General features: G+C 34.0%; 3 protein-coding genes across 3 annotated transcripts in view; 2 read left to right on the forward strand and 1 right to left on the reverse strand.

Moving 5' to 3' along the window:
* Window positions 1-3,328, forward strand: part of LOC142351052 (uncharacterized) — a 30,256-nt gene extending 26,928 nt beyond the window's left edge. The window contains exons 9-10 of the mRNA XM_075403123.1: window positions 2,244-2,428; window positions 2,744-3,328. Coding sequence (XP_075259238.1) covers window positions 2,244-2,428; window positions 2,744-2,927 — 369 coding nt within the window. The 3' untranslated portion in view covers window positions 2,928-3,328. The remainder of the gene's footprint in view (window positions 1-2,243; window positions 2,429-2,743) is intronic.
* The window catches only part of LOC142351143 (protein unc-50 homolog), a 440,200-nt gene extending 428,966 nt beyond the window's left edge, over window positions 1-11,234 (reverse strand). The window contains exon 1 of the mRNA XM_075403259.1: window positions 11,204-11,234. The gene's annotated coding sequence lies outside the window, so the exon portion shown is untranslated. The remainder of the gene's footprint in view (window positions 1-11,203) is intronic.
* A 5,877-nt stretch (window positions 11,235-17,111) lies between these two features.
* Window positions 17,112-19,601, forward strand: LOC142350593 (protein SHQ1 homolog). The gene is made up of 3 exons (XM_075402478.1): window positions 17,112-18,034; window positions 18,393-18,678; window positions 18,890-19,601. Exons 1-3 carry the CDS (start codon window positions 17,608-17,610, stop codon window positions 19,548-19,550), a joined length of 1,374 nt encoding a protein of 457 aa, XP_075258593.1. The 5' UTR covers window positions 17,112-17,607; the 3' UTR covers window positions 19,551-19,601.
* The last annotated feature ends 645 nt before the right edge of the window (window positions 19,602-20,246 follow it).

Here is a 20,246-nt window from a genome sequence, read left to right on the forward strand (position 1 = left end):
GTATGCTGGCTGGCTGTTGGAGGGCAGTAGTGGGGGTCTACTGCAAGCTGGTTCCGCTAGCAGAACACTGGAGGCTGTTGGGTGCAGCTGATGATGACTCTGGTTGGCCTGAGTATGCTGGCTGGCTGTTGGAGGGCAGTAGTGGGGGTCTACTGCAAGCTGGTTCTGGCAGAACACTGGAGGCTGTTGGGTGCAACTGCTGATGACTCAGGTTGGCCTGAGTGTGCTGGCTGACTGTTGGAGTGCAGTAGTGAGGGTCTATTGCAGGCTGGTTCTGCTGGCAGAACACTCCAGTCTGTTGGGTGCAGCTGTTGATGACTCAGAATGGCCTGAGTTGGCTGGCTGACTGTTGGAGGGCAGTGCTGGGGCTGTACTGCAAGCTGGTTCTGCTGGCAGAACACTGGAGGCTGTTTGGTGCAGCTGCTGATGACTCAGGTTGGCCTGAGTATGCTGGCTGGCTGTTGGAGGGCAGTAGTGGGGGTCTACTGCAAGCTGGTTCTGCTGGCAGAACACTGGAGGCTGCTGGGTGCAGCTGCTGACGACTCAGGTTGCCCTGAGTGGGCTGGCTGGATCCTCTTCATCTTGCTTGTCAATAAAATCTTTGCAAAATTTTTCACCGGAACCGAAATTTGCAGTTAATTGATTTTTATTTTTAGAAAACAAAAAAACTTGGTAATGGCGCTTTCTGATGTTTTAAATATAGTAATTTCTTGTCAGCAGTTTTATCAATCATTATGTATTACCTGAACCACAATTTATCAAATAATTTTGTTTTAAAGAACCGTTTACCAGCGCAATATCTCCAGAAATTTGATAAATAGGAGATGGTGGGGTTGTACCAAGAACCCCGAAGATGATAAAACACTCTTATCTGTGAGAGGGAAACACTGATCAATTGGCGCAGCTTCACGTGTTTTGAAGAGGATACACCTTTCAGTTCAATGCTAGGAGTCCTGAACACGTTGTCATGACTCTTCAGGGGTCCAGAATTCTGAGAATCTCCTTATTTCTCTCCCTTGTGTTGTACTATTCTGTGGGAAATACATCCTGTGGAACATCTTGTCTTCGAACATCATCACTTTTTTCAAACATCATCAGTAGTTTTGAATTTTCCCTTCATCAACTATGAGCTTCTTAATCACGATTGGGTCTTGAATACAGGATCAGATTGGGTTGCGTTGTCCATATTGTACCCCGCTCCTCCGTTGCTAGATACATTCGTTACACCAGGTAGTAAATCGTATTTGTAACTGTTTGCAACTTACTCACGTGAAAGTAGTACTGATTAAGTTTGTTCGGCGTTTACTTCGGAAGGCGAGTCGGTACATTATCTGATAGGTAACGCCACATGAATACGACTAAGAGCCTTTTGTCCTTCTATCGTATCATCTCTGTTATCAATATCTATTTCCTTCGTTTCACATGTTTAGTTTCTGTATATAAACCAATTCAAGCAAAACATTTTACATCCGGTTACAATCGACTTCTCATTCTTTTCTCGTTACAACCTTTGGTAAATCAACTTACAAAAGGCGGTAAAATCATCGAAGTTAATGTGAGGCATTAACAGCATTTGATCAATTAATAGGCAGTATTTGATTATATTCAAATAGACTCTTTGGCTCTTCTAAATATTTTTTTTATCTTGAGGCTCATACGAAACGTCTGTGTGTTCATTATTTTCGATTTATGATAAATAACATTCCACAATTTATGATCTGTAAGTTGATATTTTTAACATGTAAGTATTTAACATAACTCTTATGCTTTTTAATTTACATGTTTCCTCCAAAAATTAAATTTTCGGCGTACTTACGGAAAGATTGCATTTGGCATTGTTGTGTGCCGTGCTCGCCGAAGTAGATCTGATTTGAAATCGAGTTAAATTTGATCTTTTTTCGTGAATTTTTTGAATTCACAATGGAAATTGTTGCTTAAAATGGTGCATTATCAGTTTATGATCAGGATATGAGGAATAAAATTCTATAATAGGTATGAGCAATGCTATAACAGATCGATTTAAGATTGAAAATGAACGAAGTCTGAATAGAACTGAAATAGTATGTGTATAACCAGAATTGTGCGTTTAAAATTGCAACTCAGTTGTTCAGCTTTGTCATTGAATGTATGTATTTTGAAAGCCAGATCTTCTCAAGCCCTTCGATCCACCCTATTCCTTTCAAGAAATATACATTAATATATCCTGATGGTTGCTAAATGGTGTAGAAAGTGTATGTTTTCAGGTGAAAAAAGAGACTGGCATTGCTGTTCCGGAATACTACAAAGCATCAGCCGTCAACCCAGAACAGTTTGCGGAGCAAGAAAAGAAGAGAAAGTTGTTATGGAGCAAGAAAGAAGCGAACAAAACGTCCACTATTTGGGGTGCTACTTCTTTTTCTTCAGATGGCAGCAATGAAAAATTCCGAAGGTGAAGCTTGGACTCGTATCAAGCTTGATATTTATTTTTTTTAAAAAAAAAAAACTAATTTTAAATTGTTCAAAATCTGAGCAAGTTTATAAAAAAGAACATGTTCTGTTCTGTGTACATTAAATGCCAGACTACCCATTACTGACTTATAATTATCATTGGTGAGGCTGGCGGTTACTTTAATGTGAAATCCAGTCAGTTTCTCGTTGCTTGCAAGCTTTTTGTTTAAACGACTATCATAAATCTTATGTTCCTCATTTAATGTTTAAAAAAACTTTGGCATTAGATTGATGACATTGGAATAATTGGCTTTAGATTAATGGGAATCAAGGAAGGAGAAGCTGGTCCAGAAGCAAAAGGCCAGCAGCTCGACAGTGGCGTTGCATCAAAAATTGCGCAGAAACAAGACGAGCTGTTCAAACACTTGGACCAACAGTACGCAGTTGCGAGGCTACAGACTCACACACAACGAGGGTCTGGACTGGGTTTCAACAATTGATATTATTACCTCAACAGAACAACGTAGATTTATGATCTCGTAACCCTCAACGAGCTTGGGTGGAAAATTAACTAAGTTTGAACCTCAAGTATGGGAGTTGAAGGCGAATTCGAGTGCAATTCAGTCAAGAACTATTTTCGACATATAGCCTTCTGTTATTCCAACACTTCATTGTAGCAGCAATGAAGTGAAGCAGAGTGTTGAAAACTTTTCACGCAATATCAGTGCTCAAAATTTATCCAGACTTCTGATTAGTTATGATTTGTTCTAATGTTTCAGTAAACGATAGTTTCTCTTTATTTCTTCATCCATGCTTTAATGTCATTTTCTATTGTTTCAATACTTATTTCGATAGATTGTTTATTTACATTAATCTAAAATTTTAATTCAGTTAACTGATGTTTCTATAGCCACACATCACGCAGACAATTGGCAAATAGCGGCTGAAATCGAATTGAAGTTGATAATTCTGACCATGGCAGAGTAATTGCTCCGTAAAATGGGTTTTTTTTTGTTCAGACAATTTTGGCCAATCAATATATTCATCCTAGAGAAATGTGAGTGGTATCATTAAAAAGCTCGTCCAGCGTAGAATTCAAAATTAAAAAGGTTTTGAATTTCGTTTTTTTTTGAGGGGTTATCAAGGATTGAAGTTTTGTTATATTCGCACGATTTTGTTCACTTTAGTGTAATTTTTCTTCAAATTAAGATATTTTCTATAAAAAATAGTATTTCGAGATTACATTTCACGCCACAAAATGAATCAATTTTGTCTTCCTATTAGACTGAAGGCGATAAAAAGACCAGTTCTGGTCTCATAGGGAAGTTCACTTTAAAATAAATTCGAATTCTATTCGAGAGCTTTTTTAGAGAACTTTTTCTAATTTTTTTTTAGTTTTTTTAAGTCACCTAGAGATTAGTCACTTTTCATATCAAGGATCCGTTTATGAGTTGCTCAATTTTGGCTTCGACTTTTCGTAACTTTAATTGAAATTTTGATTTTCTTTTTGAGGTTTTACTAATTTTTTGGAGTCCTATGGCCTAGACTCATTGACTAAAAGTGCAATATATTCCTTAATGGGCATTAGGTGAACCTATCTAGTGCTTTGAGTGGACAGCTAATGACTGTTAAGACTTTAAAAATAAATTTGCGAAATTTTTTAAAGACATCAATCATAATCTTATTTTCGTGAACTGTAAGTCAGTATCAATGATGACAGGCCCCCATCCTTCCTATAGCAACCAAAATTAATTTGGTTAGCGGTTTTTTCTAACTATTGGTTATATGACTTCAATGAAACAAGATTTCAAAAAACTTTAAAATCTTTGGATATTTTCGTATTACTGGTTCCTTTTGAAATCTTATCTTACTATTCTGATATTGTAAACATCGTTGTCCTCCCATCGGAGCATATTGATCGTTTGTATTGACTTCTGTTGAAATCTATTGATATTAATGGCTGTTAAGACGTTAAAAAGAATTTTTTAATTTTTGAACATTAACCAATCCTAAATTTTTTTCGTGAATTTTCAGTCAGTCCCAGTGTTGACAGGCTCCCTTTTTTTTCTACTGCAACCGAAAATAATTCTGGCTAGCGGTTTCATCTTCTACCTGTTAGTTTTACGAATTCAATGCGACCAGTTTACATGATTTTTTTTTTTTTGGGTTATTTTTTTCGTATTTTTGTTTCCTTTTGAAATCTTATCACATTATCCTAATACTGAGAGTTCTCATTGTCTTAGAGAAGTCGTTCAACGGATCATAGATAAAAATTTCAGAGAAGAGCTTACGGCTTAATTTGCTTCGACACTTTCTCGCATTGTTCTACTGAATTTTTGGTTTTTGCCTGTAATTAATTGCTCTCAAACGAAGTTTGTAGCAATTATATTAGTCCTGTCGGTCTTTTTTTATGCAATTTTTCGCTTGAGCGATTTTTCGTCTGACGCTTTTTATTTTTTCCTCCTCAAAAACGGGATAAACAGGTAGCGCTCAGTCTGTATTAAGTGCTCTTCGAGCCTTTAAGCTCTGTTCCAGCTCAAACTGTTTTGGAGACTTCTACTTAGGTTGTGAAGGGCGGTTCTTAGAGGTTGACGACACCCCCACTGTTCACCCCCCTCAATTGCCCCCACCCCCAACCGCGCTGTTGCAGCTCCACCCCCATCTCTTTATTGTCGCTATTATCAGTTTATTTGTCATTATTGTCATTTGTTCAGGTTTTTATCACGGTTTGATAATGAGTTACTGAAAATTGTTTGTTGGCCATGGATTAGTTACAACTTTTATCACAAATATTAGCAGTTTTTTGCAACTATTTTCAAGTTTTTTGAAGTTTTATGTCATTTTCTTGGTTTCTCCAATCTCAACAGCCATATAACCTCCTCTAGAGTTTGAGCCTAGGTTACTGCGAAGCTTCTAGATGTAATGGAAGGTTTTTAACGATTTTAAGATCAGCTATTTTGAAAAATTGTTTGCAATTTTTTCAATTTTTTTGAATCTTTTTTTTTAATCTTTTTTCCCGTCACCAGGGTCCTAAGGACCTCCTCCAAGGCTTCATGAAACATCGGTCCCATAGTTTTAGATTCATGGAATTGTTATCAATATTTTAATTAATCCAGCTTTAACACTTTGATAAAATTTAATTTTCTTATTTTCGAAAAATTCTATGGAATGTCCAATTCTATGGATGTTTTTCAACCAGTAAAACTAATTAAAGCTTGAAGTAGTGACACTGGATAGTCTCATGAGACCTTGAAATGGTTTTGAAGATTTTAATGTCTTGAATTTTAGCAAGATTTTGTTAAAAATTGCGATTGTTGTCAAATGTTTCAATTATTTTGTCCATTTCTGAGTTTAACTATCATTACTGGCCAACGAATTTTTTCAAGTCTTGCAGATGGGTTACTTGACAAAATTTAGTAGAGAAAAAATAGTTTTTACCATTTTGCAATATTTTGCGAATTTTTTAATTATGTTTTCTATTTGATTTGCTTGCTAACAAAGCTAGAAAACTATAATGTGAAGAGTCGAATCAAGCTAGCGCTAGTGATACTGGATAGTCTCATGGGACAATGAAATGGTTTTGGAGATTTCAAGGTCTTGAGTTTTAGCAAGATTTTGTTAGAAATTTCAATTGTTTTCAAAATTTTTGTCCTTTTCTGAGTTTAACTTGAAATGGTTTTGAAGATTTTAATGTTTTGAATTTTAGCAAGATTTTGTTAAAAATTGCAATTGTTTTCAAAATTTTTTGAGTTTTTGTCCTTTTCTGAGTTTAACTATCCTTACTTAGCCGATTATGTTTGTTGGTTGTTTTCATAGTCAATGACTTGCAATGTCTTATTGTTAACTTTACAACAAAAAATCAATTGTAAAGTTGTCTTTCAAAACATTTCTGTCGTCCGATCGAGGCATAATTAAGCGTATTTACTGGCTTCCGTTGAAAGCTATTGATCTTAATGGCGTTTATACTAAGAGTTTCCTCAAAAATTTGGTGGTTCTAATGTATTTGTTCATAATGGTTGATTTTTTGAAGTCATATTGTTAAAAAAGAAGAATCCCATTGCTGTTAAAAAAGTAATTGGAAATAGAAAAGGTTTTTCTGAAAGTTCTGGTTTTTCTGGAAATAGAGAAGGTTTTTCTGGAAATAGAGAAGGTTTTCAATGCCTTCGACACTTTTCTCGCTCAATTTCTTGAACTTGCTATCATTGCCTGTTTCTTTTGTTCTTTACGTAGGCGTAATTTGCAGAAACGGTCTCATGGCTTGTAATTCAGGATTGAAATAATGCTAATTCCCGTAGCAGTCAGTTTATAGCGAATAGTCTTAAATTTTATGATATACATTTTCAAAAATTTTCCAAGCTTTTCAGTTTTTGTTGTTCTTTTCGTCTACTTGTAACTCATTTTCATCATTGAGAGGTCCCAACCAATTTCTTGTATTTCAAACAATATTATATCTTCTGATATTATGTCGTCATGGATGTTTTGTTTGTTGGGCAAATTGCGTTTTCATAAACGTTTTTTGAGAGGTCAATTTTTGTGTTTCTTTTTCTCTTCTTTCAGTACAATTGCGTAATAACAGATCCCTATGGTTTTCAAATGTGGCCCAATTGAATTTATTTAATCTCTCAGTATAAGTGGTTTTGCTGAATAGTATAAATAACAATCGAACTGAAAATACAATATTCAGATAATGGCTAATGTTTTGAATGGTATCAATAATTTTTGTTTTCGCAAATCGTTTGTAATTTTTTTTTCTTCTGCATCTTTAGTCCGTTTCTTTGGCTGAGTCTAACCAAAAACAAGTTTTCTTGGTTTCGTAATGACTGTTCAGTAAATTTATCAAGGATTGTTTTGTTGAAAGCTAATTTCTTGGTTTAAAAAATGTTGATCAATTTTTAAATTTCGCCTCATTATCCGTTCGCTTTGTCGACTTGTTACCTGGTCTCATTAAGGAAAACTTCCATCTGCTGTATAGTTAGAAAAAATTAAATTTGTGTAGTCAAGGTTTTATCTGACTGCATGTTGACGTCGTTTCTAGGTGCTTTCAAATTTAGATATTGAGTTTTTGCCGTGAAATTTTTGTTTTTGCTTATATTGTTTTTATCCATATATTCGATATATTCATCCTAGAGAAATGTGAGTGGTATCATTAAAAAGCTCGTCCTGCGTAGAATTCAAATTAAAAAGGTTTTTTTGAATTTCGTTTTTTTTGAGGGGTTATCGAGGATTGAAGTTTTGTTATATTCGCACGATTTTGTTCACTTTAGTGTAATTTTTCTTCAAGATATTTTCTATAAAAAATAGTATTTCGAGATTACATTTCACGCCACAAAATGAATCAATTTTGTCTTCCTCTTAGACTCAAGGCGATAAAAAGACCAGTTCTTGTCTCATAGGGAAATTCACTATAAAATAAATTCGAATTCTATTTGAGAGCTTTTTTAGAGAACTTTTCTCATTCTTTTAGTTTTTTTTAAATCACCTAGAGATTAGTCACTTTTAATATCAAGGATCCGTTTATGACACACCTCATTTACAGTCAAATGAAGCCCAGTGAACAAAAACTTCCTTTTTCAAGGAATTGCTCAATTTTGGCTTCGACTTTTTGTAACTTTAATTGAAATTTTGATTTTCTTTTTGAGGTTTTACTAATTTTTTGGAGTCCTATGGCCTAGACTCATTGACTAAAAGTGCAATATATTCCTTAATGGGCATTAGGTGAACCTATCTAGTGCTCTGAGTGGACAGCTAATGACTGTTAAGACTTTAAAATTAAATTTCCGAAATTTTTTAAAGACATCAATCATAATCTTCTGAGTTTAACTTGAAATGGTTTTGAAGATTTCAATGTTTTGAATTTTAGCAAGATTTTGTTAAAAATTGCGATTGTTTTCAAATGTTTCGATTTTTTTTGTCCTTTTCTGAGTTTAATTGTAATTACTGGCCAGCGAAGTTTTTCAAGTCTTGCAGATGGGTTACTTGACATAATTTAGGAGAGAAAAAATAGTTTTTACCATTTTCACCGCAAAATGTGGAAGCTTTTCTTTCAAATTTTGCAATATTTTGCGAATTTTTTAATTATGTTTTCTATTTGATTTGCTTGCTAACAAAGCTAGAAAACTATAATGTGAAGAGTCGAATCAAGCTAGCGCTAGTGATACTGGATAGTCTCATGGGACAATGAAATGGTTTTGGAGATTTCAAGGTCTTGAGTTTTAGCAAGATTTTGTTAGAAATTTCAATTGTTTTCAAAATTTTTGTCCTTTTCTGAGTTTAACTTGAAATGGTTTTGAAGATTTTAATGTTTTGAATTTTAGCAAGATTTTGTTAAAAATTGCAATTGTTTTCAAAATTTTTTGAGTTTTTGTCCTTTTCTGAGTTTAACTATCCTTACTTAGCCGATTATGTTTGTTGGTTGTTTTCATAGTCAATGACTTGCAATGTCTTATTGTTAACTTTACAACAAAAAATCAATTGTAAAGTTGTCTTTCAAAACATTTCTGTCGTCCGATCGAGGCATAATTAAGCGTATTTACTGGCTTCCGTTGAAAGCTATTGATCTTAATGGCGTTTATACTAAGAGTTTCCTCAAAAATTTGGTGGTTCTAATGTATTTGTTCATAATGGTTGATTTTTTGAAGTCATATTGTTAAAAAAGAAGAATCCCATTGCTGTTAAAAAAGTAATTGGAAATAGAAAAGGTTTTTCTGAAAGTTCTGGTTTTTCTGGAAATAGAGAAGGTTTTTCTGGAAATAGAGAAGGTTTTCAATGCCTTCGACACTTTTCTCGCTCAATTTCTTGAACTTGCTATCATTGCCTGTTTCTTTTGTTCTTTACGTAGGCGTAATTTGCAGAAACGGTCTCATGGCTTGTAATTCAGGATTGAAATAATGCTAATTCCCGTAGCAGTCAGTTTATAGCGAATAGTCTTAAATTTTATGATATACATTTTCAAAAATTTTCCAAGCTTTTCAGTTTTTGTTGTTCTTTTCGTCTACTTGTAACTCATTTTCATCATTGAGAGGTCCCAACCAATTTCTTGTATTTCAAACAATATTATATCTTCTGATATTATGTCGTCATGGATGTTTTGTTTGTTGGGCAAATTGCGTTTTCATAAACGTTTTTTGAGAGGTCAATTTTTGTGTTTCTTTTTCTCTTCTTTCAGTACAATTGCGTAATAACAGATCCCTATGGTTTTCAAATGTGGCCCAATTGAATTTATTTAATCTCTCAGTATAAGTGGTTTTGCTGAATAGTATAAATAACAATCGAACTGAAAATACAATATTCAGATAATGGCTAATGTTTTGAATGGTATCAATAATTTTTGTTTTCGCAAATCGTTTGTAATTTTTTTTTCTTCTGCATCTTTAGTCCGTTTCTTTGGCTGAGTCTAACCAAAAACAAGTTTTCTTGGTTTCGTAATGACTGTTCAGTAAATTTATCAAGGATTGTTTTGTTGAAAGCTAATTTCTTGGTTTAAAAAATGTTGATCAATTTTTAAATTTCGCCTCATTATCCGTTCGCTTTGTCGACTTGTTACCTGGTCTCATTAAGGAAAACTTCCATCTGCTGTATAGTTAGAAAAAATTAAATTTGTGTAGTCAAGGTTTTATCTGACTGCATGTTGACGTCGTTTCTAGGTGCTTTCAAATTTAGATATTGAGTTTTTGCCGTGAAATTTTTGTTTTTGCTTATATTGTTTTTATCCATATATTCGATATATTCATCCTAGAGAAATGTGAGTGGTATCATTAAAAAGCTCGTCCTGCGTAGAATTCAAATTAAAAAGGTTTTTTTGAATTTCGTTTTTTTTGAGGGGTTATCGAGGATTGAAGTTTTGTTATATTCGCACGATTTTGTTCACTTTAGTGTAATTTTTCTTCAAGATATTTTCTATAAAAAATAGTATTTCGAGATTACATTTCACGCCACAAAATGAATCAATTTTGTCTTCCTCTTAGACTCAAGGCGATAAAAAGACCAGTTCTTGTCTCATAGGGAAATTCACTATAAAATAAATTCGAATTCTATTTGAGAGCTTTTTTAGAGAACTTTTCTCATTCTTTTAGTTTTTTTTAAATCACCTAGAGATTAGTCACTTTTAATATCAAGGATCCGTTTATGACACACCTCATTTACAGTCAAATGAAGCCCAGTGAACAAAAACTTCCTTTTTCAAGGAATTGCTCAATTTTGGCTTCGACTTTTTGTAACTTTAATTGAAATTTTGATTTTCTTTTTGAGGTTTTACTAATTTTTTGGAGTCCTATGGCCTAGACTCATTGACTAAAAGTGCAATATATTCCTTAATGGGCATTAGGTGAACCTATCTAGTGCTCTGAGTGGACAGCTAATGACTGTTAAGACTTTAAAATTAAATTTCCGAAATTTTTTAAAGACATCAATCATAATCTTATTTTCGTGAACTGTAAGTCAGTATCAATGATGACAGGCCCCCATCCTTCCTATGGCAACCAAAATTAATTTGGTTAGTGGTTTTTTCTAACTATTGGTTATATGACTTCAATGAAACAAGATTTCAAAAAACTTTAAAATCTTTGGATATTTTCGTATTACTGGTTCCTTTTGAAATCTTATCTTACTATTCTGATATTGTAAACATCGTTGTCCTCCCATCGGAGCATATTGATCGTTTGTATTGACTTCTGTTGAAATCTATTGATATTAATGGCTGTTAAGACGTTAAAAAGAATGGGCGTTAAAAAGACGTTAAAAAGAAAGAACTTCTTCGCCGTGAGAATCATTATCCTTCTCTATTTAATAAGTTTATCACAACAATTAGGCTAAAATTAGAAAAATAGTATTGTGCAATTTGACGCATATGAACAACGACAAACCATATAAACACACACCACTCACATTACACACAAAGAAAATCACAACTGAATCTCAACACAAATTAATATTTAATTTTTTATCTGCTCTCAAACGAAGTTTAGCAATTATATTAGTCCTGTCGGTCTTTTTTGATGCGATTATTCGCTTGACCAATTTTTCGTCTGACGATTTTGACTTTTCGTCCTCAAAAACGGGATACACAGGTAGCGCTCAGTGGGCATTAATTGCTCTTTGAGCCTTTAAGCTCTGTTTCAGCTCAAACTGTTTTGGAGACTTCTACTTAGGTTGTGAAGGGCGGTTCTTAGAGGTTGACGACACCCCCACTGTTCACCCCCCCCAATTGCCCCCACCCCCCAACCGCGCTGTTGCCCCTCCACCCCACTGTTGCCCACCCCCTCCACATCTGACCCCCGGTCCCCCCCCCCCCCCCCCCCCCCCCCGTGGCTACTGATGAAAAACCGATCGCTAAAAACACGCAATTTTATACTAATTTTCAATTTTTTTCAAGTTTTTTGAAAATTTTTGTCGTTTTTTGTGAGAAATCTTCTCTGGGGTTTCTTATTAGGTTACTGCACAGTTTATAGTGGTAGTGGACTGGTTGCAACATTTTAACATCACGAATTTTAGCCTTTTTGTTTGACAAAACGTGCAAATTTTTCCAATTTTTTTGACATTTATTTTTTATCCACTTCTTTCCGGACGCAGGGGCCAGAAAACGTCCTTAAGGGTTTGATATTAAGTTACTGAAACAATTTTATTTGGCATGAAATAGCTTTCAATTTTTTAATCTGACAATTTTATCTTTAAATAAATTTTGCATTTTTTCTCAAGTTTTTGTTGGTTTTTATGTTTCTCCAGACTCGAGAAGACTCGAGAAACCTCCTCTAGGGTTGAAAAGTAGATACTGTATAATTTCTAAAAGTAATAAATTGTTGATAATAAATTGTTGATAATAAAAGTAATAAATTTCTGTATTTTTTGACAGAACTTTTTTTTAACATTTTTTGTCAGTTTATTGTCGCTATTATCAGTTTATTTGTCACTATTGTCATTTGTTCAGGTTTTATATTAAGGTTTGATAATGAGTTACTGAAAATTGTTTGTTGGCCATGGATTAGTTCCAACTTTTATCACAAATATTAGCAGTTTTTTTGCAACCATTTTCATGTTTTTTGAAATTTTTTGTCATTTTCTTGGTTTTTCCAATCTCAACAGCCACATAACCTCCTCTAGAGTTTGAGCCTAGGTTACGCGAAGCTTCTAGATGTAATGGAAGGTTTTCAAGATTTTAAGATCAGCTATTTTAAATATTGTTTGCAATTTTTTCAATTTTTTTGAATCTTCGAGTTTTTTCTTTTTTTTTGCGTCACCAGGGTCCTAGGGACATTCTCCAAGGCTTAATGAAACATCGGTCTCATAGTTTTAGATTCATCGAATTGTTATCAATATTTTAGTTAATCCAGCTTTAGCACTTTTTTGATAAAGTTTAATATTCTTATTTTCGAAAAATTCTATGGAATGTCCATTTCTATGGATGTTTTTCAACCAGTAAAACTAATTAAAGCTTGAAGTAGTGACACTGGATAGTCTCATGAGACCTTGAAATGGTTTTGAAGATTTTAATGTCTTGAATTTTAGCAAGATTTTGTTAAAAATTGCGATTGTTGTCAAATGTTTCAATTATTTTGTCCATTTCTGAGTTTAACTATCATTACTGGCCAACGAATTTTTTCAAGTCTTGCAGATGGGTTACTTGACATAATTTAGTAGAGAAAAAATAGTTCTTACCATTTTGCAATATTTTGCGAATTTTTTAATTATGTTTTCTATTTGATTTGCTTGCTAACAAAGCTAGAAAACTATAATGTGAAGAGTCGAATCAAGCTAGCGCTAGTGATACTGGATAGTCTCATGGGACAATGAAATGGTTTTGGAGATTTCAAGGTCTTGAGTTTTAGCAAGATTTTGTTAGAAATTTCAATTGTTTTCAAAATTTTTGTCCTTTTCTGAGTTTAACTTGAAATGGTTTTGAAGATTTTAATGTTTTGAATTTTAGCAAGATTTTGTTAAAAATTGCGATTGTTTTCAAATGTTTCGATTTTTTTTGTCCTTTTCTGAGTTTAATTGTAATTACTGGCCAGCGAAGTTTTTCAAGTCTTGCAGATGGGTTACTTGACATAATTTAGGAGAGAAAAAATAGTTTTTACCATTTTCACCGCAAAATGTGGAAGCTTTTCTTTCAAATTTTGCAATATTTTGCGAATTTTTTAATTATGTTTTCTATTTGATTTGCTTGCTAACAAAGCTAGAAAACTATAATGTGAAGAGTCGAATCAAGCTAGCGCTAGTGATACTGGATAGTCTCATGGGACAATGAAATGGTTTTGGAGATTTCAAGGTCTTGAGTTTTATCAAGATTTTGTTAAAAATTTCAATTGTTTTCAAAATTTTTGTCCTTTTCTGAGTTTAACTTGAAATGGTTTTGAAGATTTTAATGTGTTGAATTTTAGCAAGATTTTGTTAAAAATTGCGATTGTTTTCAAATGTTTCGATTGTTTTTGTCCTTTTCTGAGTTTAACTATCATTACTGGCCAACGAAGTTTTTCAAGTCTTGCAGATGGGTTACTTGACATAACTAGAAAAAATAGTTTTGAACATTTTCGCTGAGAAATCCGGAAGCTTCTCTTTTAAATTTTGCAATATTTTGCGATTTTTTTGAATGATTTCTATTTGATTTGTTTATTAACAAAGCTAGAAAACTAAAAGTTGAAGAGTCGAATCAAGCTAGCGCTAGGTTCATTAAACCGTGGCTATCTACTGACAAAGCCAACCGCTCGCCGGTCGTTTGAGAGCAATTCGCGCGACGTTAGCCGGTTATGTTTGTTGGTTGTTTTCATAGTCAATGACTTGTAATGTCTTATTGACAACTTTACAACAAAAAATTAATTGTAAAGTTGTCTTTTAAAACATTTTTGTCGTCCGATCGAGGCATAATTAAGCGTATTTACTGGCTTCCGTTGAGAGCTATTGATCTTAATGGCGTTTATACTAAGAGTTTCCTCAAAAATTTGGTGGTTCTAATGTATTTGTTCATAATGGTTAATTTTTTGAAGTCATGTTAAAAAAGAAGAATCCCATTGCTGTTAAAAAAGTAATTGGAAATAGAAAAGGTTTTTCTGAAAATTTCATTTTTCAATGCCTTCGACACTTTTCTCGCTCAATTTTTTTCTTGAACTTGCTATCATTACCTGTTTCTTTTGTTCTTTACGTAGGCGTAAATTGCAGAAACGGTCTCATGGCTTGTAATTCAGGATTGAAATAATGATAATTCCCGTAGCAGTCAGTTTATAGCGAATAGTGTCAAATTTTATGATATACATTTTCAAAAATTTTCCAAGCTTTTCAGTTTTTGTTGATCTTTTCGTCTACTCGTAACTCATTTTCATCATTGAGAGGTCCCAACCAATTTCTTGTATTTCAAACAATTTTACATCTTCTGATATTATGTCGTCATGGATGTTTTGTTTGTTGGACAAATTGCGTTTTGATAAACGTTTTTTGAGAGGTCAATTTTTGTGTTTCTTTTTCTCTTCTTTCAGTACAAATGCGTAATAACAGATCCCAATGGTTTTCAAATGTGGCCCAAGTGAATTTATTTAATCTCTCAGTATAAGTGGTTTTGCTGATTAGTATAAATAACAATCGAACTGAAAATACAGTATTCAGATAATGGCTAATGATTTGAATGGTATCAATAATTTTTGTTTTCGCAAATCGTTTGTAATTTTTTTTTCTTCTGCATCTTTAGTCCGTTTCTTTGGCTGAGTCTAACCAAAAACAAGTTTTCTTGGTTTCGTAATGACTGTTCAGTAAATTTATCAAGGATTGTTTTGTTAAAAGCTAATTTCTTGGTTTAAAAAATGTTGATCATTTTTTAAATTTCGCCTCTTATCCGTTCGCTTTGTCGACTTGTTACCTGGTCTCATTAAGGAAAACTTCCATCTGCTGTATAGTTAGGAAAAATTAAATTTGTGTAGTCAAGGTTTTATCTGACTGCATGTTGACGTCGTTTCTAGGTGCTTTCAAATTTAGATATTGAGTTTTTGCCGTGAAATTTTTGTTTTTGCTTATATTGTTTTTTTCTCGTAGTCTCTTTAATGGCAGATCTCAGATCTCGTTGGAGCTTTAATGAGACATGGCATTATGTAATTCAATTAGTAGTTAGGTTGTGTAACAATTTTTTTCAACTCAAACATCTATTTTTGTTCTCTTCATTTGGTTGACAATTAAGTCAAAAATGTCGATGAGCTCGGGTCGGAACATCATGTGCACAATAACGAGCCTCCTTGTTTTTTAAGTGCCGAAAATCCCATTGATATAGCTTTGTATGAAATGGTAATGAGCAAATTTTAAAATGCTTAAAGTCGCAGATTTTACAATTACACAAGTCCTTATATTCAATGTGAGACCCCTTACGCTGTTCTCTATCGAATTCGCAATGTGCTTTTATCAGCGTCACTTAAGCTAAACGTGCATAGCTAGAATGCGTTCGATTGGGTGTTGCAATTGGGGCGAACTTTTTTTTATAGCTGCAAAACCATGGTCGAATTGTGATTAATTGCTCTGGAACGAAATTTGAGGCAATTATTCCAAACGTGTTGGTTTTTTTTGCAAAATTTCCGATTTTCTTTTACAATTTCCGATTTGACTTCTGTTCCGGCAGTTCTTAAAACGTCGTGCTTTCTTTTGCTTGCTCCTCTTGCTTAAGTTTTGGTTAAAGTTGGTTTATATTCTTTTATTTAACCGATTGTGTTCTTCAATCTGCATCTGAGGTGGCTATTAAAAAGCAATTTCTGCCAGTTCTTCAGCCAGTAATTAACTATTTTCCAGCATATAAATATTTTCAAATTCTTTTATCGATGGAATAATTTGTTTTTGTTTACTGAGTTAGAAATCTGTAGGTTAATTTTTGGGAAAATAATTTTGGAACTTGTGAGAGTTGTTTCATCCGTTTTGATGTTAGATTAGTTTTTGCGGAAATACTTCGTGCATGTACTGCGGTTGGCCGTATTCATAGCTTCATTAAATCTGTCTTCGCTAAATCATCAGATTGTGCAAAATTGAGCTGCAAGGGGAAGTGCATCCATTTTTGAACTATTTCATTTAAGATCTCCCTTTGGCAGGGGATATGTTGAATGGTGTATGAAATTCGTATCATCTTCATGAGAGCACCTTTCTGAAAGGAGAAATTATCTGACAACTATTAAGCAAATTTGTTTCAGAACAGTTTGATAATGGACAACAGCCAATCATTGAACCCAACTGGAACGACAAACATTTTTGGAGACACCATATCATCCGAGGCTGTAACTAATTCTATGCCGAATTTACCTCCAGCAAATACAGCATACGCCACAAAGACTTCAACAGGCTATCAAGGTCCTTTTCCGGTTGAGAAAGTCATGAAGAAACGAGTTACTGGTGGCAAAATTGAGTATCTCCTAAAATGGCTCGGTTATCCGGAATCCGAGGCATCGTGGGAACCATATGAGTCAATTCATTGCGAATCTTTAATCAAAGAATTAGAGAGAGAATTGAAAATGAAACAAGATTCCAAAACTGCGATTGGCTTTGAGCGATGTCTTGAACCAGAAGAAATTATTGGAGGCACTGAAAGTGGGGGTAGAGTAAAATTTTTGATGAAGTGGAAAGGTGTGAACCAATTGGAAATGGTACCCTGCGAAGATGCGGTTGATTATTGTCCAGATTTGGTGTTGAATTTTTTCCAGAAGCGAGTTTCTTGTTCGTTTAATTAGGAATGTCGTAAGGGCTTGTCAAAACTTAGCGTTCAACGATCGGATTAGTTTGAAGTCAGATTGAAGAAGCAGTGATCAAAGTGATTGCAGATGAGCTGCAGTAGTTGTGGCGGATGGATGATAGAGATAGCTTTGTTCAAATTGTTTCGACTCAAACTTAAATACTCAATCATTTGCCAAAAAGATTTATTTGGTTGTTTATAGATAATTTCGAGTGATGATTGTAGCACTGTATCAATGGAAAAAAAAGAACGTGCTAGTGGAAATTGAAACTGAACTAATTATGTTGGGTCTAGGAAATAAACTCCTGTGTAAAATAACCCCCACAGCGTTTTTCGAAACCGAATTTAGTTATCTTCAGTGTATGCTAGGATTTATAAATGTTAAATTTTAATGATGTTATCATTATCCTTCGTCAATGCACAAATTCAGATGGATTTTCTCAGGCATATAATGAAAAACAACTTTTCTTAAAAAACGGTAAAAATTTTTCAGTTTCACCATGATAGTTCCTCGTTTTGACAGTTCCCAAACTGATACCTACGTTGAGGTCAAAATCTACGCTCCGTATTCAAAGTTCACAGAAGCTGATTGGGAGACCTCAGATGGCGAATTTTTATTTCACTGTCAACCTTATTTTCTCAAAATGGACTTTGGAGCAAACTTTGACGAAATGAACTGCACGTCAAAGTATGATGTCGATCAAGGAGTTTATACCTTTAAACTAGCCAAAACTTTTCCTGGAATTGACTACAAGAACGTTGACTGGGAAAAGCCCTACCAACTTGATCAGATTCCTGACGTCTTGGTTTCAAGTAACCAAGTGAACGGGAAAATTGAACCTGTTAATGGAAGTGATGATAGTTCAGATTCTGAAGCGGAGGACGACGGAAATGTGGGCGGAGAAATAGGATATGGATTTGGAAATGGTTTGTGTGATAAAGTTGATTTTAAGCAAAATCCAAGGCTATAGAAATTCGATTCTTGATTTGGAAGGCTGTGTGTCTCGTCTATTTAAAATCACTTCTGAACCAGTGCAATTAATCTAATTAACAATTTTATTAAAATTCGGCGTTTTATCTCAGTCTTTGAAATTTAACATGTTTCTGCGTATAAGAGATTGTTACTTGCCCCCAAAATTGATAGGAGTTGGTGTTCATGACCATGAAATCTGGTGGACGGCATTGCTGGACCAGTGATTGATTGGAACAAATGCCGCGTCTATAAAAAAATTGGGTGCTTTCAAAAGAGGTTATTCACTCTGTAAGAAAAATGCATTCGTTTTAGTTCTGACAGAGAAGTTGAAATCTTTGGACGAATTGATATTTGGAGTTTTTGAAACATCGCCCCTGTTGATCGAAGAGCAACGCCAACTTCGGAGAAAACAAATTGAAGCGGAGAAAATTTTGGAACTTCGTGGAGAGCTTCAGGATATTGTATCAAATTATGATGAAGAAAATTCTGAGATTTGTGTCGGAAGCTTGGAGGATCAGTGTTTGAAGTTCAAATTTAGTTTGGACGATTTAATTTTGACTGATAAGCATAAAGAAGTGTTGAAAGATTTCAGATTCAGGTATAGTTTATTTTAGATAAAATTTGACTATTTTTCAAGTAACGACTAAATTTTAAACTAACTTTTCATAAACTAACAGTGAAAACATAATGCTTTCGATGTTTTGCTGCAAAATTTGCATTTGTGTGTAATAAGTAATTGCTCAGAGATCAAATTTTTGAGAATCCTACCAGGATTTAACAAAAACTTTTCAAGCGTTCTATGTGTTTAGAAAAATAAAGCTCAACTCTAAGCAAATGAAATCAAGTTATTTAACCCTTGTCGAAAGTCTTCTTTCGTGGTCTTACGAACGGCGAATCACAGCTGGAGAATATCACTCGGAATCTTGCTGGAATATAGTTCGGCTCTCGTCTGCTTTGTCGTGTTTCGTTACTCCAACATCTCTCACGAATTCGGTTTCATCATTCGCTCAGCGAGTATTACTGTACCCTCTATGTCGAAGTTTGAAAGTTGTAGCAGCATGTATTAATGACGTTTCAGAATTATTACGGGAAAAATCGAGTAAGAAAATTTTGTCGGTTTTGTTGGATGTTTACGCATTAATGAACAGTAATAGTGGCGAGGCTTGGTATCTTGTGAACGAATTTTTTATTCGTAATTGTATTTCTTGGTATCATTTAATGGCCGAGCAAAATGTGTTACAAGCAATTGGAAATGATTTGGATCATTTGACGATTAACCCGAAGAACCTTGAATTTTACGAGGTTCTGCAAGATGCGGCTGCCAGCGAAATTGACGTTGCTGACTGCTTTGAATCGTTGGAAATCAAAAGTGCAGGGAAAATTGGTTCAGAAAATGAAGAGGCTGGTGTGATGAAAATGTGTCACGTTGAATATGCTGTTTGTTCAGACGATAGTGATGACTGTAATTGATGTTGTAATGATGACTGTAATGGTTTCTTTTGCAAAATTGTTTTTAGTGAATGTTTTGTCTACGGGCGTTGATGAGCATCAACACGGTTATATTTAAGCAGATAACTCAGTTGGATAGGCGCATTTATTTGTTTAGTAACTTTTCATCAGTTGCACATTCAATTCTTGTTATTTATACTACCTCAGAAGTATTTCTTCACTTAGTCTTTCTTTTTATTTTATCAATGGTTTATAATTCTATTGAAGTGAATTGGAGCGCAGCCCATTTGGCGAGCGCGATTGGCTTCCTAAGCCTCCTTTGAAAGATTGGCTTCCTAAGCCTCATGCAGTTGCTCTTGCCTTGAATTGAGATAACGATCGTGTTTTTTATCACCTTTAAGACTCGAATTAATGAGATTAAAAGGAATGCCGACCAAACTAGCAATGAAAATGGTCCGAACTCAGAATTCACTTGTTTTTTGGAAAATAGTTAGTTTAAATTATAGAAAAAAATGATCTGAATTCAAACCATTAATAAGGTTTCTTCATGACTTAATAGGAATCATCGAGACTTTTTATTACTTTCTGTGAGAGAACTAGAGAAAATTAATGGACTGAATGTTAAAGTTTTAAGTAATGAATGCCATAAACTAAGTGAAAACATTATATAGGTTCATTTATAGCTTGTTTGAACTTTAATCACTCATTGTCAGTGTT

The sequence above is a fragment of the Convolutriloba macropyga genome, chromosome 12 (genome assembly GCF_964194025.1).
Source record: "Convolutriloba macropyga chromosome 12, txConMacr16.3, whole genome shotgun sequence".
Classification (NCBI taxonomy): Eukaryota; Metazoa; Xenacoelomorpha; order Acoela; family Convolutidae; genus Convolutriloba; species Convolutriloba macropyga.

Coding starts and splice junctions, on each gene's coding strand:
- LOC142350593 (XM_075402478.1), top strand. CDS start 17,608: ATGATAGTTCCTCGTTTTGACAGTTCCCAAACTGATACCTACGTTGAG. Junction 18,035..18,392: donor AGGATATGGATTTGGAAATG/GTTTGTGTGATA, acceptor CATTCGTTTTAG/TTCTGACAGAGAAGTTGAAA. Junction 18,679..18,889: donor TTGAAAGATTTCAGATTCAG/GTATAGTTTATT, acceptor CTATGTGTTTAG/AAAAATAAAGCTCAACTCTA.